Source organism: Dicentrarchus labrax, unplaced genomic scaffold, assembly GCF_905237075.1.
Source record: "Dicentrarchus labrax unplaced genomic scaffold, dlabrax2021, whole genome shotgun sequence".
NCBI classification, from domain to species: domain Eukaryota; kingdom Metazoa; phylum Chordata; class Actinopteri; family Moronidae; genus Dicentrarchus; species Dicentrarchus labrax.
In genome coordinates this window covers 19,242,030-19,265,470 of record NW_026136713.1, presented here as the reverse complement: position 1 = coordinate 19,265,470, position 23,441 = coordinate 19,242,030, and the positions used below count along the sequence as shown (strand labels likewise).

Below are 23,441 nucleotides of genomic sequence, written 5' to 3'. Positions count from 1 at the left end.
CTGTCGATGAGTCAGTGACTGAAAGACGTTAAATGGATGGACAAACTTCACTCGGATGGTGATGGTCTTCTTAGTCCTTCATACCGCTGCCTGAAAGCCTACTTAGTTGCATTGCTCTCTCTGCCTTGTGGTGCACTGTACGTGTGTTCTTCTTCCAGCGGCTGTGGACGGTAACTGGAGTTAGTGCCCCAGCCACCACTGGGCAAGTTAATTCCCTGCAAAACCAGCTTGTCGTCCGCTCTGCGCTTGTACCTCTGCTTAACAGCGTTCTTATTCACCTCCACCAACTGCAGGCAAGTGCTCCTTATTACTATTCCATTATTTGAAACCACCTTCTTTGGATTTCTATGATTGTTTCAAGCACACACAGCCCTGTGGAGGGAAGCGCACTTCTCTTCAGGCTGTCCACCCCAAGAGTGAATTCAGTCTTGTTTTTGGGTGACGTAAGCCGCCAATTGGTTGGCCTAGTTTTGTCCAGGTGTCTGGCACTGGCTGTTTTGTCGTAATCTAGCAAGTTTTGCCACAGGGCCGTAATTGTGCTCATTTCAAAAGGAGACATGAAAAGAAACCACTGAAGAGCAAGAATTAGGAATCACTAAAAGGGCCATCTTATTGCAATCAATTTTTTAACATTACCTATAGAACTTTAGCTTGTTGACCTGTAGACTCAACATAACTCAACTGCGACGAGGATGGGATTCGAACCCACGCGTGCAGAGCACAATGGATTAGCAGTCCATCGCCTTAACCACTCGGCCAAAGATGGGGCAAAAGGGACTGCTACGGAGGGGGAGAGAAAAGGAAGGAGAGGGGGGAAAGGGGGGAAAGAGAAGAAAAAAAGAGAGGAAAAATGAGAAGGTCGCCGGTTCGATCCCCGATTGGAACATGTCTCAATTAACGCAAACTCTTAGAAAGTGCTATGAATCTATCAAATATCGCTTAAGGATTGGTAAGAATAAGAATGCTTTGTTGTGATGATAATAATAATTATCTTTATTATTAAATTATCTTATAAATTAATTTTTAATTAAATACTGATTGGGCCAACAAGGTGCACACTCTTGCCAGGATTTGCACCTGGAATCTTCCACCCAAAGGATGGCTGTGTTACTATTACACCACAAGAGTTGTGTTTTTTGTTGTTTTTTATTTTTTTATTTTTTTTATATAACACAAACACCAAAAGGTGTGTGTTTTTTTTTAAATTTTTTTTAAAGAACACAAACACCTCCAATAAAAACTTTTTCTCTGTATATATAACACAAACCCTTTAAATAGAAATAACACAATGTATGGGCTTGTTATGGAACATCAAAGTGCAGCACAATTATAAAAACAACTATATACAACAACTATATACATATGTATTTTACAATGAGCTCTTCCACTCTGTGATGGTCTGTCCAGATGCAGGACAGTACCATTTCCCCCGTAATTGTGTATGGCCAGTCAGTTTGCTCTTCGACTGACCACATATTTTACAGTCATAGTGGTAGCTTTCCTTGGCTTGCCGCTTCTTGGGGGGTTCACCTCTCATCTCACGCTCCTTATCCTCCAGGGTTGCCTTTCGCAATCTCCATTCTCGGAACCGATTGAGAGAAGCTACTGGTCCTGGGGCTGGCTGGTAAGGAAGCACACCCTGAGGTTGAGGTGTTGGAGCTGGTGACGATGATGGCAGGTAAGGGGACCAGCCCTGAGAGTGAGATGCAGGAGCAGAGGATGGTGACGGCAGGTAAGGGGACCAGCCCTGAGAGTCAGACGCTGCAGTAGAGGACGGTGACGGCAGGTAAGGGGACCATCCCTGAGAGTGAGACGCCGGAGCAGAGGACGGTGACAGCAGGTAAGGGGACCATCCCTGAGGTTGAGGTGTTGGAGCTGGTGACGATGATGGCAGGTAAGGGGACCAGCCCTGAGGTTGAGGTGTTGGAGCTGGTGACGATGATGGCAGGTAAGGGGACCAGCCCTGAGAGTGAGATGCAGGAGCAGAGGACGGTGACGGCAGGTAAGGGGACCATCCCTGAGGTTGAGGTGTTGGAGCTGGTGACGATGATGGCAGGTAAGGGGACCAGCCCTGAGAGTGAGACGCCGGAGCAGAGGACGGTGACGGCAGGTAAGGGGACCATCCCTGAGAGTGACACGCCGGAGCTGTGTGTTGACCCTGCTGGCGGTAGGCAAGGTTCGATGAAGCAGCATCCCCAGGCCACTCCTGACCTGCATTGGTTGAGCTGGCACCAGCTTCAGTGTCTGTGTGCACAGTGGGAAACACTGCTCTGGCACAGCGACGTTGACGAATCACTGCCTCACCCTCACGGTTTTCTGGTTCCTGGAACTCCATAACTGTGTTACCGTGTTGAACAGGCTCGGGTGGTAGGTCCTGGGCCTCCAGGAGGGGTTCCTCTGCCAAATGGACCTGCTGAGGAAGCTGCACCCCTTGCAGTAACGTATCGCGGTCAGTTCTCTTCTGCCGATCCTGCAGCCTAGAGAAAATATAAAATCAGAAGAGCACATTTTTTTGTCATTATTTGTGTGATTTGTATTTTACCTTGTAAGAATATGCAAGTTTTTATATTGAATTGAATGTATGAAGCTGTAAATATGAACTCACCAGGAGGACACTGTGGTGTTGTTTATGGTCACTAGTAAAAGATTAGTGTTGTCCAGTATGTCTTTGCAGTCCTCTATTAACTGTTTGATGTGACCGTAAGTCATGACAATTGACTGAGGTATTGCAAATGTCTTTCCTTTGTTGTCCTTTGGCCTATTTCTGGCTTCCCGGAACTCCTTGTAGAGTTTGAGTGCAACACACTCAGAAATCCTGTTCATATCAGGTCTGTGGGCAGCCTGGCCATGAACCATGAACAATCTGCAAATAGATGACAAGATGACATAATCCACATTATGTGTGTGTACTGTAAACACATACACATGAATACTGCGTGTATGTAGATACACATGTACACACCCATACACAAATATTACAAATTTACTGTATATCAGAGGAAGATACCTCTCAGCTGCCTGCTGGCCTGGAGCAGAGCCACTGCGCTTCCGAGAAGCTCTCCATGGTCCTGACAAGGTCTTCTTTTTGGTTTTCAAGGAGTATTTGGTTGGGCACTTGTCAGTGGGATCCAGGCAGGAGTACAGTCTCAATATCTCTGCTATCTCAGAGTTTGAGAGAGCTGTTATTGTCCGATTGAGGCTGACAAGATACACTGCCAAGGCATCGACTGCCTCCCATCCGGGAATTCCTCTAGGATCACACCGACTATCCTGTCACATGAAATGAAAACAAAACCAATTCTTGTACAGCTAATTTAAGAGAAAAGGTGAAGGAACAAGCATTTCTAATGGTGAATACATTAGCCACTTTACCGGAGTTGAAGTGATGGGCCCACTGTCCTCAAATGGGGAGCTGGCAGGACTGCTAGACACACCACTTTCAAGTGTAGATTCCTTAAGGAGTTATTTGTAAACAGTGAGAGTGGTACAGTGAGGTTCATAAAGTTTGTTTAAATTAACCTCTGCAAAATAGGTTTACAGTAAAAAATGTTTGATTTATCATCAAATTGTTATCACATCATTACCTGAGATGAAGACTGAAAAGATATATCGGTGGCCTGGGGTACTGTCACATCAGGACATTCATCCTCCTGAGCTTCATCCAGAATCTCTGGCGGAATGGCACCAATTTCCTTCTGTGCACTCAGCAGATCTCCCCTGTTAGACTGCGCCAGCAAATACTCAACAGCAATACGCTCCCCTGCCATAAGTAGAAAAATGTTTAAAGTAGAATGAGTGAGTGAACAGATGTGTAACCTTCAAGTAATATCTGACAGTTTGGTCAGAATATTGTCCAGCATGTTTTCTTTTTTCTTTTTGCCATAGAATCTTACCGGTAGGTTTCCCCGGGGGTATAAACTCTGGAAGAAGTCCACTTCCCAGGACTCTGTTGCTAAGGGCGTTCACACTGGACATCAAACGTACATCGTACAGCTTTGTGCGTGACGTACCACTCATACCCAGAGCTTGCTGAGACCTATTGTGGTTCCATCTGGATAACCCCTCAAGCAAGTACATCTGTGTATGTAGAGCATTACATCTCCACCCTGGCAAGACAAAAGCATTGGCGACAACAACAAAAAGAATGTCATGACAACATAATACACAGCATTCATCAACAAAATGTTTCAAATATTTAGTGTTTCAAGCTTGCCTGGGATGAAACCACACTGGTGCCGATGAAAGCTCTCAAGAGAGGAGGATCCTCTGCCACATCTTAGGACGTCAAGCGTTTTGTCTCCCTTCTCCAGGCCTGATCCAGTGTTAGTGTACAACTGCACACCAGGTGGATCCTGGATGCAGGACAAGTGCTTCTGCTGTACCTCCCACACAAGAGACATGCTGTCATGATTTATGAGATGTAAGCCACTTGTGTCTGTGAGGTCCCACATGGAGTCCAGCAGTTGCTTGATCAGAACGCGAGTCTCCTCAACCCCTCGGGTTCTCCTGCGGCAGTGCTTGACCAGCTCACTGGATGTGATGCTGGATAACACCTGAGAGTCAGTGGGTATGTGACCCTGGTGCTTTTTTTTTAGCTCGGCCCTCTTGGCCTCTTTCAGGCGGTGAATGTCATCTTTGTCCCACTCAAAGATACAAGTGGATAACTTTGAGCAGAACGTGCCATACAGTGGATGGTGCTCAGTCGTAAGGCCATTGGTGAACCGCCTCATAAAATGGAAAATATCCAGTCTCACCATTGACGTCCATGGCCGAAACCAAGTGAGAACTGGACCCACCCCTGTAACAATAAGAAACAGACAGTAAATAAATGCATATCTGTTTGTTTCCAGTTCCAACTGCATTGATCTCCTGCCAAAACTATTGTTTTATCAAATGTAATTCATAAGACACATCACAACACAAATTGAAGGCAACACACCTGTCTCACTGCAGCAGTCTCTGTCCACATATATGGCATCTGGCTCTGGCTCACCAGCATCTCTGTACCTTTGGACGATGCCTTGACAAAGGTCATCAAGGCCAGCCCCCTCACCAGTGGTCAGCACAGAATTCAGCACTTGCCCAAATTCATTGCCGATATTTGTCATCCATGTGGCTGTGCCCTCAATGCCACCAGCAAGTTTTTTTGTGATCTACATAAAAAAAATAATGTCTCAGAAATCATCAGCTATGCTAACAAATTGAATGAAATCAAGTTTACATAGGTTTACATTTACCTTCTTAGTAGAGTCCAGTTTCAAGATTCTACCAAACGTTGAAGTGATGACACCTTTTAACTCGTCAAGGTGACTCAGAATGTCGTTGGCATGAACCGTCTCAAACCACTGGGCCAGGGGCAGGGGACTGAAGGGTGGTGGCGGCTGATACACAGCTTCAGACTGGGTGAGGACACAGGACTTTTTGTGGACCTCACAATCAGTGAGGTAGTCGACGGTCCGCCTAGCCCACTCCTCACTGTGTATCTCCTGCAAGGCTTGCTGTAAATAGCTGGAGCTGTTCCCTGATGTTCTTGGGCGCAACATCGCAACACACCTCCTGTCCAGTGCCAAATGGGTTGTGAGGACAGCTGGGAATTTGTAACGGTGGGAGGGATCGAGCTGTTTTAAAATGTCCATGCTCCAAGGGCAGACGGGAATCCTGCATTTGCTGCACCTTGGATAGTCTCCACCCACCAGGTAATACTTAGAATCAATGTCAATTACCTCCCTGACTTTAGTGTAGATGCCAGAATGGTGCATCTTCCTATTGCACTGGGTGCATTTTAGAGGGATGCCCCACATCCGCATTGGAGCCCACAGGAACATCCGCTGCCGGAAATAATTATGTGGATCAGGAGGTGAGTAGGATTTGGTGGGGCTGGGGGGATGAAACCAGTTCTGAGACAGGTTTTGTTTCAGCTGTCCAGTACTGTCGTATAAAATGTGGGCGATCCACTCCTGGTCAGCTGGCTGGATGACTCTGGTGAACTGCTTTGGTAAAAAACTCACCCAGTTTACCTCAGGAGGCTGCAGAGTGAGTGGGTGTTGTGGTGGTGCCGGTGACGTCTCATGGGTTGTGGGAGGAGCAGGAACAGGGGCAGGAACATCGGGTGGGTCACTGTGTTGCTGTGTCGCCGGTGTCGTCTCTTGGGCTATGGGAGTGGTAGGAGCAGCAACATCTGGGAGGTCTGTTGGACAGCTCAAAATGTGACATTCCTCTAGGTGCTGTAACAATCCAACAGTCCCCCAGGCCTTTGCACCACACTGCTCACACTGCTCCTGGACGTGGTAGTCTGACAGGTGCTGCGTGTAGTCCTCGCACATCACCTCCCGACTACACAGCGAGCACGTGACCGACTTCCCCTCACTCATCCTGCACAGAGCCGGAGCTTTCTCACCTACATCTGTCTGTGGTCCTGGAGCTTTTCCAGCCGCTGCACTGGTCTGTGAACCTGTAGCTGCTGCACCTGCACTGGCCTGGGAAATAAACTTTGTTCCAGCTGCTGCACTGGCCTGGGAACCTGGAGCTGCTGTGCTTGCACTGGTCTGTGAAATATACTTTGTTCCAGCTGCTGCACTGGCCTCTGGAGCACTCAGCTGACCTGCACTGGCCTGTGGAGCACTCAGCTGACCTGCACTGGCCTGTGGAGCACTCAGCTGACCTGCACTGGCCTGTGGAGCACTCAGCTGACCTGCACTGGATGCTGCTGTCCCTGCCTTCTCTGCTGACTGGGAAAAACAAAACTGTGTTTACATTTAGAGTACCTTTCCTCTAAGCCTTACAATACTCTGCACCCAAATAATTACATACTCACACTGTTTAACACTGAAAAAAAAACAATAGAACTGAGGAAAAAACATTTTCTGTTACATTTTCCAGTATATTTGCATCACATCACAGGTTTAATGATTCAATGCCATCGCTTACCTGGTGGTATCCGCACTTGCAGGGGATCCTTTTCCCAAATATGTCTTGTTTGGGGACAGTAGTTTGACCTTTCAGGGGGGTCAGAGGACAATCAGCAATCCGCTGCATTACTGCCCTCCACCTCCTGGCCCCCGGCCTCTTGCCAGTTGTAAATTTGTACTTTCCCTGGGCATACAGGGACATCACACCTGCCCAGTAGGCATCTGGTTTCCCGGTCTTTGTCATTTCTGCAGATATTAGGGACAAGATATGGAAAACAACAAAATGAACTGCAACAGATGGAAATACTTCATCAACTACTGATCACCACAAGCAAGACTTTATTTCACAATATTTCAGCAATATATGTCTATCAAATGAACAGTATAGCCTACCCTATCAAATGACAAATATGTTGATTGGTAACAATAATTGATTTCACAATTTATTTTAGTCAGAGAGTTAATCCATAGGTCACACAGTGCATAGGCTAGCTCTTCAACTAGGGTCATCGTGCTGACGTCACTCGATTATTATAAAAGCACACAAAATTGCCTCAGGCGTTAACGGTTTTCACGTCAGGTCAACGACACAAAACATAGCTTAAGATGACCACCACTTACCGTAGAAAAGTCTCTGAAACGACGACAACATTAACAGACCAAACAAACAAACAAACAAACGGCGAACGTTCACAACTTAACGTATGGGCGACTAACGCTGACGTTATCTTAGTCGTTACGTTACACTTTCAACATCGTTTCCCACGTTAATCTAATGGATCTAGCAAAACCTACTGTCTCATAGACTTAAACATTCACCCCTTAAAATAATATATCATAACGTAAGCCTTTTTGGACGATTTGAAGTCTACTATTACCCTAAACACTAACGTTACATCTAAACTAGCGTTACGACCGGACTAAACTGTAACCCTGCACACTAAAACGGTCCAAATAGACAAGTTAAAACTTATTTAATCCATTCGTACTTACTTTTAATACCCTGAAGGACAGTACATGTCTCTGATAAATCCCATTCATTCGGAATAACTGAGCGTCAAGAAAAGTTTGTTATCTGTGACTAACTGGTGGCCATCCAATCAGCGACGAGATCCGCCTGACAACCTGACGCACCAATTGTTGATTGGATGCGTCGCCCCATCGTTTCTGAGGAACTGATTGGCTCTTTTACCCCATGTTCGGATCTGTGTTAGGACCTCGTTCGAATGTGTTAGGACTTGTTAGCACTTGTTAGGATATTGTTAGGATATTGTTAGGAATCGTTAGGAATCATTAGGACATCGTTAGGATGTGTTTGGCAGTCCTTTTGCTGCAAGGTACGGCCACCTCGTCTTTGGCAGCCTGTTTTCAAAGGGACCGCCGGACGCGCTGTCCTGACAAAGCAAACAAAGTTGAGCACATGTCAGCTTGGCACACAAGTCATTGAGCAAGTCTACAAGGGGAATTAGCTCAAATGGTAGAGTGCTTGCTTAGCATGCGAGAGGTAGCGGGATCGATGCCCGCATTCTCCACAAGGCTTTAGTTTCCTCTGTTCTGTCGATGAGTCAGTGACTGAAAGACGTTAAATGGATGGACAAACTTCACTCGGATGGTGATGGTCTTCTTAGTCCTTCATACCGCTGCCTGAAAGCCTACTTAGTTGCATTGCTCTCTCTGCCTTGTGGTGCACTGTACGTGTGTTCTTCTTCCAGCGGCTGTGGACGGTAACTGGAGTTAGTGCCCCAGCCACCACTGGGCAAGTTAATTCCCTGCAAAACCAGCTTGTCGTCCGCTCTGCGCTTGTACCTCTGCTTAACAGCGTTCTTATTCACCTCCACCAACTGCAGGCAAGTGCTCCTTATTACTATTCCATTATTTGAAACCACCTTCTTTGGATTTCTATGATTGTTTCAAGCACACACAGCCCTGTGGAGGGAAGCGCACTTCTCTTCAGGCTGTTCACCCCAAGAGTGAATTCAGTCTTGTTTTTGGGTGACGTAAGCCGCCAATTGGTTGGCCTAGTTTTGTCCAGGTGTCTGGCACTGGCTGTTTTGTCGTAATCTAGCAAGTTTTGCCACAGGGCCGTAATTGTGCTCATTTCAAAAGGAGACATGAAAAGAAACCACTGAAGAGCAAGAATTAGGAATCACTAAAAGGGCCATCTTATTGCAATCAATTTTTTAACATTACCTATAGAACTTTAGCTTGTTGACCTGTAGACTCAACATAACTCAACTGCGACGAGGATGGGATTCGAACCCACGCGTGCAGAGCACAATGGATTAGCAGTCCATCGCCTTAACCACTCGGCCACCTCGTCTTTGGCAGCCTGTTTTCAAAGGGACCGCCGGACGCGCTGTCCTGACAAAGCAAACAAAGTTGAGCACATGTCAGCTTGGCACACAAGTCATTGAGCAAGTCTACAAGGGGAATTAGCTCAAATGGTAGAGTGCTCGCTTAGCATGCGAGAGGTAGCGGGATCGATGCCCGCATTCTCCACAAGGCTTTAGTTTCCTCTGTTCTGTCGATGAGTCAGTGACTGAAAGACGTTAAATGGATGGACAAACTTCACTCGGATGGTGATGGTCTTCTTAGTCCTTCATACCGCTGCCTGAAAGCCTACTTAGTTGCATTGCTCTCTCTGCCTTGTGGTGCACTGTACGTGTGTTCTTCTTCCAGCGGCTGTGGACGGTAACTGGAGTTAGTGCCCCAGCCACCACTGGGCAAGTTAATTCCCTGCAAAACCAGCTTGTCGTCCGCTCTGCGCTTGTACCTCTGCTTAACAGCGTTCTTATTCACCTCCACCAACTGCAGGCAAGTGCTCCTTATTACTATTCCATTATTTGAAACCACCTTCTTTGGATTTCTATGATTGTTTCAAGCACACACAGCCCTGTGGAGGGAAGCGCACTTCTCTTCAGGCTGTCCACCCCAAGAGTGAATTCAGTCTTGTTTTTGGGTGACGTAAGCCGCCAATTGGTTGGCCTAGTTTTGTCCAGGTGTCTGGCACTGGCTGTTTTGTCGTAATCTAGCAAGTTTTGCCACAGGGCCGTAATTGTGCTCATTTCAAAAGGAGACATGAAAAGAAACCACTGAAGAGCAAGAATTAGGAATCACTAAAAGGGCCATCTTATTGCAATCAATTTTTTAACATTACCTATAGAACTTTAGCTTGTTGACCTGTAGACTCAACATAACTCAACTGCGACGAGGATGGGATTCGAACCCACGCGTGCAGAGCACAATGGATTAGCAGTCCATCGCCTTAACCACTCGGCCACCTCGTCTTTGGCAGCCTGTTTTCAAAGGGACCGCCGGACGCGCTGTCCTGACAAAGCAAACAAAGTTGAGCACATGTCAGCTTGGCACACAAGTCATTGAGCAAGTCTACAAGGGGAATTAGCTCAAATGGTAGAGCGCTCGCTTAGCATGCGAGAGGTAGCGGGATCGATGCCCGCATTCTCCACAAGGCTTTAGTTTCCTCTGTTCTGTCGATGAGTCAGTGACTGAAAGACGTTAAATGGATGGACAAACTTCACTCGGATGGTGATGGTCTTCTTAGTCCTTCATACCGCTGCCTGAAAGCCTACTTAGTTGCATTGCTCTCTCTGCCTTGTGGTGCACTGTACGTGTGTTCTTCTTCCAGCGGCTGTGGACGGTAACTGGAGTTAGTGCCCCAGCCACCACTGGGCAAGTTAATTCCCTGCAAAACCAGCTTGTCGTCCGCTCTGCGCTTGTACCTCTGCTTAACAGCGTTCTTATTCACCTCCACCAACTGCAGGCAAGTGCTCCTTATTACTATTCCATTATTTGAAACCACCTTCTTTGGATTTCTATGATTGTTTCAAGCACACACAGCCCTGTGGAGGGAAGCGCACTTCTCTTCAGGCTGTCCACCCCAAGAGTGAATTCAGTCTTGTTTTTGGGTGACGTAAGCCGCCAATTGGTTGGCCTAGTTTTGTCCAGGTGTCTGGCACTGGCTGTTTTGTCGTAATCTAGCAAGTTTTGCCACAGGGCCGTAATTGTGCTCATTTCAAAAGGAGACATGAAAAGAAACCACTGAAGAGCAAGAATTAGGAATCACTAAAAGGGCCATCTTATTGCAATCAATTTTTTAACATTACCTATAGAACTTTAGCTTGTTGACCTGTAGACACGGCAGACTCAACATAACTCAACTGCGACGAGGATGGGATTCGAACCCACGCGTGCAGAGCACAATGGATTAGCAGTCCATCGCCTTAACCACTCGGCCACCTCGTCTTTGGCAGCCTGTTTTCAAAGGGACCGCCGGACGCGCTGTCCTGACAAAGCAAACAAAGTTGAGCACATGTCAGCTTGCAACACAAGTCATTGAGCAAGTCTACAAGGGGAATTAGCTCAAATGGTAGAGCGCTCGCTTAGCATGCGAGAGGTAGCGGGATCGATGCCCGCATTCTCCACAAGGCTTTAGTTTCCTCTGTTCTGTCGATGAGTCAGTGACTGAAAGACGTTAAATGGATGGACAAACTTCACTCGGATGGTGATGGTCTTCTTAGTCCTTCATACCGCTGCCTGAAAGCCTACTTAGTTGCATTGCTCTCTCTGCCTTGTGGTGCACTGTACGTGTGTTCTTCTTCCAGCGGCTGTGGACGGTAACTGGAGTTAGTGCCCCAGCCACCACTGGGCAAGTTAATTCCCTGCAAAACCAGCTTGTCGTCCGCTCTGCGCTTGTACCTCTGCTTAACAGCGTTCTTATTCACCTCCACCAACTGCAGGCAAGTGCTCCTTATTACTATTCCATTATTTGAAACCACCTTCTTTGGATTTCTATGATTGTTTCAAGCACACACAGCCCTGTGGAGGGAAGCGCACTTCTCTTCAGGCTGTCCACCCCAAGAGTGAATTCAGTCTTGTTTTTGGGTGACGTAAGCCGCCAATTGGTTGGCCTAGTTTTGTCCAGGTGTCTGGCACTGGCTGTTTTGTCGTAATCTAGCAAGTTTTGCCACAGGGCCGTAATTGTGCTCATTTCAAAAGGAGACATGAAAAGAAACCACTGAAGAGCAAGAATTAGGAATCACTAAAAGGGCCATCTTATTGCAATCAATTTTTTAACATTACCTATAGAACTTTAGCTTGTTGACCTGTAGACACGGGAGACTCAACATAACTCAACTGCGACGAGGATGGGATTCGAACCCACGCGTGCAGAGCACAATGGATTAGCAGTCCATCGCCTTAACCACTCGGCCACCTCGTCTTTGGCAGCCTGTTTTCAAAGGGACCGCCGGACGCGCTGTCCTGACAAAGCAAACAAAGTTGAGCACATGTCAGCTTGCAACACAAGTCATTGAGCAAGTCTACAAGGGGAATTAGCTCAAATGGTAGAGCGCTCGCTTAGCATGCGAGAGGTAGCGGGATCGATGCCCGCATTCTCCACAAGGCTTTAGTTTCCTCTGTTCTGTCGATGAGTCAGTGACTGAAAGACGTTAAATGGATGGACAAACTTCACTCGGATGGTGATGGTCTTCTTAGTCCTTCATACCGCTGCCTGAAAGCCTACTTAGTTGCATTGCTCTCTCTGCCTTGTGGTGCACTGTACGTGTGTTCTTCTTCCAGCGGCTGTGGACGGTAACTGGAGTTAGTGCCCCAGCCACCACTGGGCAAGTTAATTCCCTGCAAAACCAGCTTGTCGTCCGCTCTGCGCTTGTACCTCTGCTTAACAGCGTTCTTATTCACCTCCACCAACTGCAGGCAAGTGCTCCTTATTACTATTCCATTATTTGAAACCACCTTCTTTGGATTTCTATGATTGTTTCAAGCACACACAGCCCTGTGGAGGGAAGCGCACTTCTCTTCAGGCTGTCCACCCCAAGAGTGAATTCAGTCTTGTTTTTGGGTGACGTAAGCCGCCAATTGGTTGGCCTAGTTTTGTCCAGGTGTCTGGCACTGGCTGTTTTGTCGTAATCTAGCAAGTTTTGCCACAGGGCCGTAATTGTGCTCATTTCAAAAGGAGACATGAAAAGAAACCACTGAAGAGCAAGAATTAGGAATCACTAAAAGGGCCATCTTATTGCAATCAATTTTTTAACATTACCTATAGAACTTTAGCTTGTTGACCTGTGAAAGACTCAACATAACTCAACTGCGACGAGGATGGGATTCGAACCCACGCGTGCAGAGCACAATGGATTAGCAGTCCATCGCCTTAACCACTCGGCCACCTCGTCTTTGGCAGCCTGTTTTCAAAGGGACCGCCGGACGCGCTGTCCTGACAAAGCAAACAAAGTTGAGCACATGTCAGCTTGGCACACAAGTCATTGAGCAAGTCTACAAGGGGAATTAGCTCAAATGGTAGAGCGCTCGCTTAGCATGCGAGAGGTAGCGGGATCGATGCCCGCATTCTCCACAAGGCTTTAGTTTCCTCTGTTCTGTCGATGAGTCAGTGACTGAAAGACGTTAAATGGATGGACAAACTTCACTCGGATGGTGATGGTCTTCTTAGTCCTTCATACCGCTGCCTGAAAGCCTACTTAGTTGCATTGCTCTCTCTGCCTTGTGGTGCACTGTACGTGTGTTCTTCTTCCAGCGGCTGTGGACGGTAACTGGAGTTAGTGCCCCAGCCACCACTGGGCAAGTTAATTCCCTGCAAAACCAGCTTGTCGTCCGCTCTGCGCTTGTACCTCTGCTTAACAGCGTTCTTATTCACCTCCACCAACTGCAGGCAAGTGCTCCTTATTACTATTCCATTATTTGAAACCACCTTCTTTGGATTTCTATGATTGTTTCAAGCACACACAGCCCTGTGGAGGGAAGCGCACTTCTCTTCAGGCTGTCCACCCCAAGAGTGAATTCAGTCTTGTTTTTGGGTGACGTAAGCCGCCAATTGGTTGGCCTAGTTTTGTCCAGGTGTCTGGCACTGGCTGTTTTGTCGTAATCTAGCAAGTTTTGCCACAGGGCCGTAATTGTGCTCATTTCAAAAGGAGACATGAAAAGAAACCACTGAAGAGCAAGAATTAGGAATCACTAAAAGGGCCATCTTATTGCAATCAATTTTTTAACATTACCTATAGAACTTTAGCTTGTTGACCTGTAGACACGGCAGACTCAACATAACTCAACTGCGACGAGGATGGGATTCGAACCCACGCGTGCAGAGCACAATGGATTAGCAGTCCATCGCCTTAACCACTCGGCCACCTCGTCTTTGGCAGCCTGTTTTCAAAGGGACCGCCGGACGCGCTGTCCTGACAAAGCAAACAAAGTTGAGCACATGTCAGCTTGGCACACAAGTCATTGAGCAAGTCTACAAGGGGAATTAGCTCAAATGGTAGAGTGCTCGCTTAGCATGCGAGAGGTAGCGGGATCGATGCCCGCATTCTCCACAAGGCTTTAGTTTCCTCTGTTCTGTCGATGAGTCAGTGACTGAAAGACGTTAAATGGATGGACAAACTTCACTCGGATGGTGATGGTCTTCTTAGTCCTTCATACCGCTGCCTGAAAGCCTACTTAGTTGCATTGCTCTCTCTGCCTTGTGGTGCACTGTACGTGTGTTCTTCTTCCAGCGGCTGTGGACGGTAACTGGAGTTAGTGCCCCAGCCACCACTGGGCAAGTTAATTCCCTGCAAAACCAGCTTGTCGTCCGCTCTGCGCTTGTACCTCTGCTTAACAGCGTTCTTATTCACCTCCACCAACTGCAGGCAAGTGCTCCTTATTACTATTCCATTATTTGAAACCACCTTCTTTGGATTTCTATGATTGTTTCAAGCACACACAGCCCTGTGGAGGGAAGCGCACTTCTCTTCAGGCTGTCCACCCCAAGAGTGAATTCAGTCTTGTTTTTGGGTGACGTAAGCCGCCAATTGGTTGGCCTAGTTTTGTCCAGGTGTCTGGCACTGGCTGTTTTGTCGTAATCTAGCAAGTTTTGCCACAGGGCCGTAATTGTGCTCATTTCAAAAGGAGACATGAAAAGAAACCACTGAAGAGCAAGAATTAGGAATCACTAAAAGGGCCATCTTATTGCAATCAATTTTTTAACATTACCTATAGAACTTTAGCTTGTTGACCTGTGACACGGAGACTCAACATAACTCAACTGCGACGAGGATGGGATTCGAACCCACGCGTGCAGAGCACAATGGATTAGCAGTCCATCGCCTTAACCACTCGGCCACCTCGTCTTTGGCAGCCTGTTTTCAAAGGGACCGCCGGACGCGCTGTCCTGACAAAGCAAACAAAGTTGAGCACATGTCAGCTTGGCACACAAGTCATTGAGCAAGTCTACAAGGGGAATTAGCTCAAATGGTAGAGCGCTCGCTTAGCATGCGAGAGGTAGCGGGATCGATGCCCGCATTCTCCACAAGGCTTTAGTTTCCTCTGTTCTGTCGATGAGTCAGTGACTGAAAGACGTTAAATGGATGGACAAACTTCACTCGGATGGTGATGGTCTTCTTAGTCCTTCATACCGCTGCCTGAAAGCCTACTTAGTTGCATTGCTCTCTCTGCCTTGTGGTGCACTGTACGTGTGTTCTTCTTCCAGCGGCTGTGGACGGTAACTGGAGTTAGTGCCCCAGCCACCACTGGGCAAGTTAATTCCCTGCAAAACCAGCTTGTCGTCCGCTCTGCGCTTGTACCTCTGCTTAACAGCGTTCTTATTCACCTCCACCAACTGCAGGCAAGTGCTCCTTATTACTATTCCATTATTTGAAACCACCTTCTTTGGATTTCTATGATTGTTTCAAGCACACACAGCCCTGTGGAGGGAAGCGCACTTCTCTTCAGGCTGTCCACCCCAAGAGTGAATTCAGTCTTGTTTTTGGGTGACGTAAGCCGCCAATTGGTTGGCCTAGTTTTGTCCAGGTGTCTGGCACTGGCTGTTTTGTCGTAATCTAGCAAGTTTTGCCACAGGGCCGTAATTGTGCTCATTTCAAAAGGAGACATGAAAAGAAACCACTGAAGAGCAAGAATTAGGAATCACTAAAAGGGCCATCTTATTGCAATCAATTTTTTAACATTACCTATAGAACTTTAGCTTGTTGACCTGTAGAACGGAGACTCAACATAACTCAACTGCGACGAGGATGGGATTCGAACCCACGCGTGCAGAGCACAATGGATTAGCAGTCCATCGCCTTAACCACTCGGCCACCTCGTCTTTGGCAGCCTGTTTTCAAAGGGACCGCCGGACGCGCTGTCCTGACAAAGCAAACAAAGTTGAGCACATGTCAGCTTGGCACACAAGTCATTGAGCAAGTCTACAAGGGGAATTAGCTCAAATGGTAGAGCGCTCGCTTAGCATGCGAGAGGTAGCGGGATCGATGCCCGCATTCTCCACAAGGCTTTAGTTTCCTCTGTTCTGTCGATGAGTCAGTGACTGAAAGACGTTAAATGGATGGACAAACTTCACTCGGATGGTGATGGTCTTCTTAGTCCTTCATACCGCTGCCTGAAAGCCTACTTAGTTGCATTGCTCTCTCTGCCTTGTGGTGCACTGTACGTGTGTTCTTCTTCCAGCGGCTGTGGACGGTAACTGGAGTTAGTGCCCCAGCCACCACTGGGCAAGTTAATTCCCTGCAAAACCAGCTTGTCGTCCGCTCTGCGCTTGTACCTCTGCTTAACAGCGTTCTTATTCACCTCCACCAACTGCAGGCAAGTGCTCCTTATTACTATTCCATTATTTGAAACCACCTTCTTTGGATTTCTATGATTGTTTCAAGCACACACAGCCCTGTGGAGGGAAGCGCACTTCTCTTCAGGCTGTCCACCCCAAGAGTGAATTCAGTCTTGTTTTTGGGTGACGTAAGCCGCCAATTGGTTGGCCTAGTTTTGTCCAGGTGTCTGGCACTGGCTGTTTTGTCGTAATCTAGCAAGTTTTGCCACAGGGCCGTAATTGTGCTCATTTCAAAAGGAGACATGAAAAGAAACCACTGAAGAGCAAGAATTAGGAATCACTAAAAGGGCCATCTTATTGCAATCAATTTTTTAACATTACCTATAGAACTTTAGCTTGTTGACCTGTAGACACGGCAGACTCAACATAACTCAACTGCGACGAGGATGGGATTCGAACCCACGCGTGCAGAGCACAATGGATTAGCAGTCCATCGCCTTAACCACTCGGCCACCTCGTCTTTGGCAGCCTGTTTTCAAAGGGACCGCCGGACGCGCTGTCCTGACAAAGCAAACAAAGTTGAGCACATGTCAGCTTGGCACACAAGTCATTGAGCAAGTCTACAAGGGGAATTAGCTCAAATGGTAGAGCGCTCGCTTAGCATGCGAGAGGTAGCGGGATCGATGCCCGCATTCTCCACAAGGCTTTAGTTTCCTCTGTTCTGTCGATGAGTCAGTGACTGAAAGACGTTAAATGGATGGACAAACTTCACTCGGATGGTGATGGTCTTCTTAGTCCTTCATACCGCTGCCTGAAAGCCTACTTAGTTGCATTGCTCTCTCTGCCTTGTGGTGCACTGTACGTGTGTTCTTCTTCCAGCGGCTGTGGACGGTAACTGGAGTTAGTGCCCCAGCCACCACTGGGCAAGTTAATTCCCTGCAAAACCAGCTTGTCGTCCGCTCTGCGCTTGTACCTCTGCTTAACAGCGTTCTTATTCACCTCCACCAACTGCAGGCAAGTGCTCCTTATTACTATTCCATTATTTGAAACCACCTTCTTTGGATTTCTATGATTGTTTCAAGCACACACAGCCCTGTGGAGGGAAGCGCACTTCTCTTCAGGCTGTCCACCCCAAGAGTGAATTCAGTCTTGTTTTTGGGTGACGTAAGCCGCCAATTGGTTGGCCTAGTTTTGTCCAGGTGTCTGGCACTGGCTGTTTTGTCGTAATCTAGCAAGTTTTGCCACAGGGCCGTAATTGTGCTCATTTCAAAAGGAGACATGAAAAGAAACCACTGAAGAGCAAGAATTAGGAATCACTAAAAGGGCCATCTTATTGCAATCAATTTTTTAACATTACCTATAGAACTTTAGCTTGTTGACCTGTAGACACGGCAGACTCAACATAACTCAACTGCGACGAGGATGGGATTCGAACCCACGCGTGCAGAGCACAATGGATTAGCAGTCCATCGCCTTAACCACTCGGCCACCTCGTCTTTGGCAGCCTGTTTTCAAAGGGACCGCCGGACGCGCTGTCCTGACAAAGCAAACAAAGTTGAGCACATGTCAGCTTGGCACACAAGTCATTGAGCAAGTCTACAAGGGGAATTAGCTCAAATGGTAGAGCGCTCGCTTAGCATGCGAGAGGTAGCGGGATCGATGCCCGCATTCTCCACAAGGCTTTAGTTTCCTCTGTTCTGTCGATGAGTCAGTGACTGAAAGACGTTAAATGGATGGACAAACTTCACTCGGATGGTGATGGTCTTCTTAGTCCTTCATACCGCTGCCTGAAAGCCTACTTAGTTGCATTGCTCTCTCTGCCTTGTGGTGCACTGTACGTGTGTTCTTCTTCCAGCGGCTGTGGACGGTAACTGGAGTTAGTGCCCCAGCCACCACTGGGCAAGTTAATTCCCTGCAAAACCAGCTTGTCGTCCGCTCTGCGCTTGTACCTCTGCTTAACAGCGTTCTTATTCACCTCCACCAACTGCAGGCAAGTGCTCCTTATTACTATTCCATTATTTGAAACCACCTTCTTTGGATTTCTATGATTGTTTCAAGCACACACAGCCCTGTGGAGGGAAGCGCACTTCTCTTCAGGCTGTCCACCCCAAGAGTGAATTCAGTCTTGTTTTTGGGTGACGTAAGCCGCCAATTGGTTGGCCTAGTTTTGTCCAGGTGTCTGGCACTGGCTGTTTTGTCGTAATCTAGCAAGTTTTGCCACAGGGCCGTAATTGTGCTCATTTCAAAAGGAGACATGAAAAGAAACCACTGAAGAGCAAGAATTAGGAATCACTAAAAGGGCCATCTTATTGCAATCAATTTTTTAACATTACCTATAGAACTTTAGCTTGTTGACCTGTAGACACGGCAGACTCAACATAACTCAACTGCGACGAGGATGGGATTCGAACCCACGCGTGCAGAGCACAATGGATTAGCAGTCCATCGCCTTAACCACTCGGCCACCTCGTCTTTGGCAGCCTGTTTTCAAAGGGACCGCCGGACGCGCTGTCCTGACAAAGCAAACAAAGTTGAGCACATGTCAGCTTGCAACACAAGTCATTGAGCAAGTCTACAAGGGGAATTAGCTCAAATGGTAGAGCGCTCGCTTAGCATGCGAGAGGTAGCGGGATCGATGCCCGCATTCTCCACAAGGCTTTAGTTTCCTCTGTTCTGTCGATGAGTCAGTGACTGAAAGACGTTAAATGGATGGACAAACTTCACTCGGATGGTGATGGTCTTCTTAGTCCTTCATACCGCTGCCTGAAAGCCTACTTAGTTGCATTGCTCTCTCTGCCTTGTGGTGCACTGTACGTGTGTTCTTCTTCCAGCGGCTGTGGACGGTAACTGGAGTTAGTGCCCCAGCCACCACTGGGCAAGTTAATTCCCTGCAAAACCAGCTTGTCGTCCGCTCTGCGCTTGTACCTCTGCTTAACAGCGTTCTTATTCACCTCCACCAACTGCAGGCAAGTGCTCCTTATTACTATTCCATTATTTGAAACCACCTTCTTTGGATTTCTATGATTGTTTCAAGCACACACAGCCCTGTGGAGGGAAGCGCACTTCTCTTCAGGCTGTCCACCCCAAGAGTGAATTCAGTCTTGTTTTTGGGTGACGTAAGCCGCCAATTGGTTGGCCTAGTTTTGTCCAGGTGTCTGGCACTGGCTGTTTTGTCGTAATCTAGCAAGTTTTGCCACAGGGCCGTAATTGTGCTCATTTCAAAAGGAGACATGAAAAGAAACCACTGAAGAGCAAGAATTAGGAATCACTAAAAGGGCCATCTTATTGCAATCAATTTTTTAACATTACCTATAGAACTTTAGCTTGTTGACCTGTAGACACGGCAGACTCAACATAACTCAACTGCGACGAGGATGGGATTCGAACCCACGCGTGCAGAGCACAATGGATTAGCAGTCCATCGCCTTAACCACTCGGCCACCTCGTCTTTGGCAGCCTGTTTTCAAAGGGACCGCCGGACGCGCTGTCCTGACAAAGCAAACAAAGTTGAGCACATGTCAGCTTGGCACACAAGTCATTGAGCAAGTCTACAAGGGGAATTAGCTCAAATGGTAGAGCGCTCGCTTAGCATGCGAGAGGTAGCGGGATCGATGCCCGCATTCTCCACAAGGCTTTAGTTTCCTCTGTTCTGTCGATGAGTCAGTGACTGAAAGACGTTAAATGGATGGACAAACTTCACTCGGATGGTGATGGTCTTCTTAGTCCTTCATACCGCTGCCTGAAAGCCTACTTAGTTGCATTGCTCTCTCTGCCTTGTGGTGCACTGTACGTGTGTTCTTCTTCCAGCGGCTGTGGACGGTAACTGGAGTTAGTGCCCCAGCCACCACTGGGCAAGTTAATTCCCTGCAAAACCAGCTTGTCGTCCGCTCTGCGCTTGTACCTCTGCTTAACAGCGTTCTTATTCACCTCCACCAACTGCAGGCAAGTGCTCCTTATTACTATTCCATTATTTGAAACCACCTTCTTTGGATTTCTATGATTGTTTCAAGCACACACAGCCCTGTGGAGGGAAGCGCACTTCTCTTCAGGCTGTCCACCCCAAGAGTGAATTCAGTCTTGTTTTTGGGTGACGTAAGCCGCCAATTGGTTGGCCTAGTTTTGTCCAGGTGTCTGGCACTGGCTGTTTTGTCGTAATCTAGCAAGTTTTGCCACAGGGCCGTAATTGTGCTCATTTCAAAAGGAGACATGAAAAGAAACCACTGAAGAGCAAGAATTAGGAATCACTAAAAGGGCCATCTTATTGCAATCAATTTTTTAACATTACCTATAGAACTTTAGCTTGTTGACCTGTAGACACGGCAGACTCAACATAACTCAACTGCGACGAGGATGGGATTCGAACCCACGCGTGCAGAGCACAATGGATTAGCAGTCCATCGCCTTAACCACTCGGCCACCTCGTCTTTGGCAGCCTGTTTTCAAAGGGACCGCCGGACGCGCTGTCCTGACAAAGCAAACAAAGTTGAGCACATGTCAGCTTGGCACACAAGTCATTGAGCAAGTCTACAAGGGGAATTAGCTCAAATGGTAGAGCGCTCGCTTAGCATGCGAGAGGTAGCGGGATCGATGCCCGCATTCTCCACAAGGCTTTAGTTTCCTCTGTTCTGTCGATGAGTCAGTGACTGAAAGACGTTAAATGGATGGACAAACTTCACTCGGATGGTGATGGTCTTCTTAGTCCTTCATACCGCTGCCTGAAAGCCTACTTAGTTGCATTGCTCTCTCTGCCTTGTGGTGCACTGTACGTGTGTTCTTCTTCCAGCGGCTGTGGACGGTAACTGGAGTTAGTGCCCCAGCCACCACTGGGCAAGTTAATTCCCTGCAAAACCAGCTTGTCGTCCGCTCTGCGCTTGTACCTCTGCTTAACAGCGTTCTTATTCACCTCCACCAACTGCAGGCAAGTGCTCCTTATTACTATTCCATTATTTGAAACCACCTTCTTTGGATTTCTATGATTGTTTCAAGCACACACAGCCCTGTGGAGGGAAGCGCACTTCTCTTCAGGCTGTCCACCCCAAGAGTGAATTCAGTCTTGTTTTTGGGTGACGTAAGCCGCCAATTGGTTGGCCTAGTTTTGTCCAGGTGTCTGGCACTGGCTGTTTTGTCGTAATCTAGCAAGTTTTGCCACAGGGCCGTAATTGTGCTCATTTCAAAAGGAGACATGAAAAGAAACCACTGAAGAGCAAGAATTAGGAATCACTAAAAGGGCCATCTTATTGCAATCAATTTTTTAACATTACCTATAGAACTTTAGCTTGTTGACCTGTAGACACGGCAGACTCAACATAACTCAACTGCGACGAGGATGGGATTCGAACCCACGCGTGCAGAGCACAATGGATTAGCAGTCCATCGCCTTAACCACTCGGCCACCTCGTCTTTGGCAGCCTGTTTTCAAAGGGACCGCCGGACGCGCTGTCCTGACAAAGCAAACAAAGTTGAGCACATGTCAGCTTGGCACACAAGTCATTGAGCAAGTCTACAAGGGGAATTAGCTCAAATGGTAGAGCGCTCGCTTAGCATGCGAGAGGTAGCGGGATCGATGCCCGCATTCTCCACAAGGCTTTAGTTTCCTCTGTTCTGTCGATGAGTCAGTGACTGAAAGACGTTAAATGGATGGACAAACTTCACTCGGATGGTGATGGTCTTCTTAGTCCTTCATACCGCTGCCTGAAAGCCTACTTAGTTGCATTGCTCTCTCTGCCTTGTGGTGCACTGTACGTGTGTTCTTCTTCCAGCGGCTGTGGACGGTAACTGGAGTTAGTGCCCCAGCCACCACTGGGCAAGTTAATTCCCTGCAAAACCAGCTTGTCGTCCGCTCTGCGCTTGTACCTCTGCTTAACAGCGTTCTTATTCACCTCCACCAACTGCAGGCAAGTGCTCCTTATTACTATTCCATTATTTGAAACCACCTTCTTTGGATTTCTATGATTGTTTCAAGCACACACAGCCCTGTGGAGGGAAGCGCACTTCTCTTCAGGCTGTCCACCCCAAGAGTGAATTCAGTCTTGTTTTTGGGTGACGTAAGCCGCCAATTGGTTGGCCTAGTTTTGTCCAGGTGTCTGGCACTGGCTGTTTTGTCGTAATCTAGCAAGTTTTGCCACAGGGCCGTAATTGTGCTCATTTCAAAAGGAGACATGAAAAGAAACCACTGAAGAGCAAGAATTAGGAATCACTAAAAGGGCCATCTTATTGCAATCAATTTTTTAACATTACCTATAGAACTTTAGCTTGTTGACCTGTAGACACGGCAGACTCAACATAACTCAACTGCGACGAGGATGGGATTCGAACCCACGCGTGCAGAGCACAATGGATTAGCAGTCCATCGCCTTAACCACTCGGCCACCTCGTCTTTGGCAGCCTGTTTTCAAAGGGACCGCCGGACGCGCTGTCCTGACAAAGCAAACAAAGTTGAGCACATGTCAGCTTGGCACACAAGTCATTGAGCAAGTCTACAAGGGGAATTAGCTCAAATGGTAGAGCGCTCGCTTAGCATGCGAGAGGTAGCGGGATCGATGCCCGCATTCTCCACAAGGCTTTAGTTTCCTCTGTTCTGTCGATGAGTCAGTGACTGAAAGACGTTAAATGGATGGACAAACTTCACTCGGATGGTGATGGTCTTCTTAGTCCTTCATACCGCTGCCTGAAAGCCTACTTAGTTGCATTGCTCTCTCTGCCTTGTGGTGAACTGTGCGTGTGTTCTTCTTCCAGCCACTGGAGTTAGTGTGTCACTTTGGTTATTCGGGAAATAACATAAGGTTTGCAGTATTGTAATCAGCCTCCATGTTGGAAATGATGAAACCCTCTCGTAAGCAGGATGCAGTCCTTTTCCTGTCACAGTCCAACTTTAGATAGTCAAAACCAAGGTGACAGTGACAGATTTAATCTGCAGCCAGCCTCTAACTGGCTTTTATCTCAAT

The 23,441-nt window shown here is 47.5% G+C and overlaps 1 protein-coding gene and 31 non-coding genes across 32 annotated transcripts; 15 read left to right on the top strand and 17 right to left on the bottom strand.

Moving 5' to 3' along the window:
- Nucleotides 1–681: 681 nt before the first annotated feature.
- On the bottom strand, nt 682–770 carry trnas-gcu (transfer RNA serine (anticodon GCU)). Its single transcript has one exon. It is a non-coding gene; the product is annotated as a tRNA-Ser (tRNA).
- LOC127375195 (uncharacterized) lies at nt 691–7,421 on the bottom strand. The gene is made up of 10 exons (XM_051421113.1): nt 6,928–7,421; nt 5,238–6,187; nt 4,940–5,153; nt 4,214–4,798; nt 3,894–4,106; nt 3,585–3,760; nt 3,373–3,453; nt 3,008–3,270; nt 2,606–2,863; nt 691–2,477 (listed from the first exon to the last, which is right to left on the bottom strand). The coding sequence occupies exons 2-10, from the start codon at nt 5,823–5,825 to the stop codon at nt 1,370–1,372; spliced, it is 3,486 nt and encodes a 1,161-aa protein (XP_051277073.1). The 5' UTR covers nt 5,826–6,187; nt 6,928–7,421; the 3' UTR covers nt 691–1,369.
- A 1,725-nt stretch (nt 7,422–9,146) lies between these two features.
- trnas-gcu (transfer RNA serine (anticodon GCU)) lies at nt 9,147–9,228 on the bottom strand. The gene has a single exon. It is a non-coding gene; the product is annotated as a tRNA-Ser (tRNA).
- Nucleotides 9,229–9,334: 106 nt separating this feature from the next.
- On the top strand, nt 9,335–9,407 carry trnaa-agc (transfer RNA alanine (anticodon AGC)). The gene has a single exon. It is a non-coding gene; the product is annotated as a tRNA-Ala (tRNA).
- A 706-nt stretch (nt 9,408–10,113) lies between these two features.
- Nucleotides 10,114–10,195, bottom strand: trnas-gcu (transfer RNA serine (anticodon GCU)). The gene has a single exon. It is a non-coding gene; the product is annotated as a tRNA-Ser (tRNA).
- A 106-nt stretch (nt 10,196–10,301) lies between these two features.
- trnaa-agc (transfer RNA alanine (anticodon AGC)) lies at nt 10,302–10,374 on the top strand. The gene has a single exon. It is a non-coding gene; the product is annotated as a tRNA-Ala (tRNA).
- Nucleotides 10,375–11,089: 715 nt separating this feature from the next.
- trnas-gcu (transfer RNA serine (anticodon GCU)) lies at nt 11,090–11,171 on the bottom strand. The gene has a single exon. It is a non-coding gene; the product is annotated as a tRNA-Ser (tRNA).
- A 106-nt stretch (nt 11,172–11,277) lies between these two features.
- On the top strand, nt 11,278–11,350 carry trnaa-agc (transfer RNA alanine (anticodon AGC)). The gene has a single exon. It is a non-coding gene; the product is annotated as a tRNA-Ala (tRNA).
- A 715-nt stretch (nt 11,351–12,065) lies between these two features.
- On the bottom strand, nt 12,066–12,147 carry trnas-gcu (transfer RNA serine (anticodon GCU)). The gene has a single exon. It is a non-coding gene; the product is annotated as a tRNA-Ser (tRNA).
- A 106-nt stretch (nt 12,148–12,253) lies between these two features.
- Nucleotides 12,254–12,326, top strand: trnaa-agc (transfer RNA alanine (anticodon AGC)). Its single transcript has one exon. It is a non-coding gene; the product is annotated as a tRNA-Ala (tRNA).
- Nucleotides 12,327–13,035: 709 nt separating this feature from the next.
- trnas-gcu (transfer RNA serine (anticodon GCU)) lies at nt 13,036–13,117 on the bottom strand. Its single transcript has one exon. It is a non-coding gene; the product is annotated as a tRNA-Ser (tRNA).
- A 106-nt stretch (nt 13,118–13,223) lies between these two features.
- On the top strand, nt 13,224–13,296 carry trnaa-agc (transfer RNA alanine (anticodon AGC)). Its single transcript has one exon. It is a non-coding gene; the product is annotated as a tRNA-Ala (tRNA).
- Nucleotides 13,297–14,011: 715 nt separating this feature from the next.
- Nucleotides 14,012–14,093, bottom strand: trnas-gcu (transfer RNA serine (anticodon GCU)). Its single transcript has one exon. It is a non-coding gene; the product is annotated as a tRNA-Ser (tRNA).
- A 106-nt stretch (nt 14,094–14,199) lies between these two features.
- On the top strand, nt 14,200–14,272 carry trnaa-agc (transfer RNA alanine (anticodon AGC)). The gene has a single exon. It is a non-coding gene; the product is annotated as a tRNA-Ala (tRNA).
- Nucleotides 14,273–14,985: 713 nt separating this feature from the next.
- On the bottom strand, nt 14,986–15,067 carry trnas-gcu (transfer RNA serine (anticodon GCU)). The gene has a single exon. It is a non-coding gene; the product is annotated as a tRNA-Ser (tRNA).
- A 106-nt stretch (nt 15,068–15,173) lies between these two features.
- trnaa-agc (transfer RNA alanine (anticodon AGC)) lies at nt 15,174–15,246 on the top strand. The gene has a single exon. It is a non-coding gene; the product is annotated as a tRNA-Ala (tRNA).
- A 713-nt stretch (nt 15,247–15,959) lies between these two features.
- Nucleotides 15,960–16,041, bottom strand: trnas-gcu (transfer RNA serine (anticodon GCU)). The gene has a single exon. It is a non-coding gene; the product is annotated as a tRNA-Ser (tRNA).
- A 106-nt stretch (nt 16,042–16,147) lies between these two features.
- Nucleotides 16,148–16,220, top strand: trnaa-agc (transfer RNA alanine (anticodon AGC)). Its single transcript has one exon. It is a non-coding gene; the product is annotated as a tRNA-Ala (tRNA).
- Nucleotides 16,221–16,935: 715 nt separating this feature from the next.
- On the bottom strand, nt 16,936–17,017 carry trnas-gcu (transfer RNA serine (anticodon GCU)). Its single transcript has one exon. It is a non-coding gene; the product is annotated as a tRNA-Ser (tRNA).
- Nucleotides 17,018–17,123: 106 nt separating this feature from the next.
- On the top strand, nt 17,124–17,196 carry trnaa-agc (transfer RNA alanine (anticodon AGC)). The gene has a single exon. It is a non-coding gene; the product is annotated as a tRNA-Ala (tRNA).
- A 715-nt stretch (nt 17,197–17,911) lies between these two features.
- Nucleotides 17,912–17,993, bottom strand: trnas-gcu (transfer RNA serine (anticodon GCU)). Its single transcript has one exon. It is a non-coding gene; the product is annotated as a tRNA-Ser (tRNA).
- A 106-nt stretch (nt 17,994–18,099) lies between these two features.
- Nucleotides 18,100–18,172, top strand: trnaa-agc (transfer RNA alanine (anticodon AGC)). Its single transcript has one exon. It is a non-coding gene; the product is annotated as a tRNA-Ala (tRNA).
- Nucleotides 18,173–18,887: 715 nt separating this feature from the next.
- Nucleotides 18,888–18,969, bottom strand: trnas-gcu (transfer RNA serine (anticodon GCU)). The gene has a single exon. It is a non-coding gene; the product is annotated as a tRNA-Ser (tRNA).
- A 106-nt stretch (nt 18,970–19,075) lies between these two features.
- Nucleotides 19,076–19,148, top strand: trnaa-agc (transfer RNA alanine (anticodon AGC)). The gene has a single exon. It is a non-coding gene; the product is annotated as a tRNA-Ala (tRNA).
- A 715-nt stretch (nt 19,149–19,863) lies between these two features.
- trnas-gcu (transfer RNA serine (anticodon GCU)) lies at nt 19,864–19,945 on the bottom strand. Its single transcript has one exon. It is a non-coding gene; the product is annotated as a tRNA-Ser (tRNA).
- A 106-nt stretch (nt 19,946–20,051) lies between these two features.
- On the top strand, nt 20,052–20,124 carry trnaa-agc (transfer RNA alanine (anticodon AGC)). Its single transcript has one exon. It is a non-coding gene; the product is annotated as a tRNA-Ala (tRNA).
- Nucleotides 20,125–20,839: 715 nt separating this feature from the next.
- On the bottom strand, nt 20,840–20,921 carry trnas-gcu (transfer RNA serine (anticodon GCU)). The gene has a single exon. It is a non-coding gene; the product is annotated as a tRNA-Ser (tRNA).
- Nucleotides 20,922–21,027: 106 nt separating this feature from the next.
- trnaa-agc (transfer RNA alanine (anticodon AGC)) lies at nt 21,028–21,100 on the top strand. Its single transcript has one exon. It is a non-coding gene; the product is annotated as a tRNA-Ala (tRNA).
- A 715-nt stretch (nt 21,101–21,815) lies between these two features.
- On the bottom strand, nt 21,816–21,897 carry trnas-gcu (transfer RNA serine (anticodon GCU)). The gene has a single exon. It is a non-coding gene; the product is annotated as a tRNA-Ser (tRNA).
- A 106-nt stretch (nt 21,898–22,003) lies between these two features.
- Nucleotides 22,004–22,076, top strand: trnaa-agc (transfer RNA alanine (anticodon AGC)). Its single transcript has one exon. It is a non-coding gene; the product is annotated as a tRNA-Ala (tRNA).
- A 715-nt stretch (nt 22,077–22,791) lies between these two features.
- On the bottom strand, nt 22,792–22,873 carry trnas-gcu (transfer RNA serine (anticodon GCU)). The gene has a single exon. It is a non-coding gene; the product is annotated as a tRNA-Ser (tRNA).
- A 106-nt stretch (nt 22,874–22,979) lies between these two features.
- trnaa-agc (transfer RNA alanine (anticodon AGC)) lies at nt 22,980–23,052 on the top strand. Its single transcript has one exon. It is a non-coding gene; the product is annotated as a tRNA-Ala (tRNA).
- The last annotated feature ends 389 nt before the right edge of the window (nt 23,053–23,441 follow it).

Excerpts from the sequence above, each read along its gene's own strand:
- LOC127375195 (XM_051421113.1), bottom strand. The coding sequence starts at position 5,825 with ATGTTCCTGTGGGCTCCAATGCGGATGTGGGGCATCCCTCTAAAATGC. Across the intron at positions 4,107-4,213 it reads CCAGTGTGGTTTCATCCCAG|GGTGGAGATGTAATGCTCTA; the intron begins GCAAGCTTGAAA and ends TTGTCTTGCCAG. Across the intron at positions 2,864-3,007 it reads GGCCAGCAGGCAGCTGAGAG|ATTGTTCATGGTTCATGGCC; the intron begins GTATCTTCCTCT and ends ATCTATTTGCAG.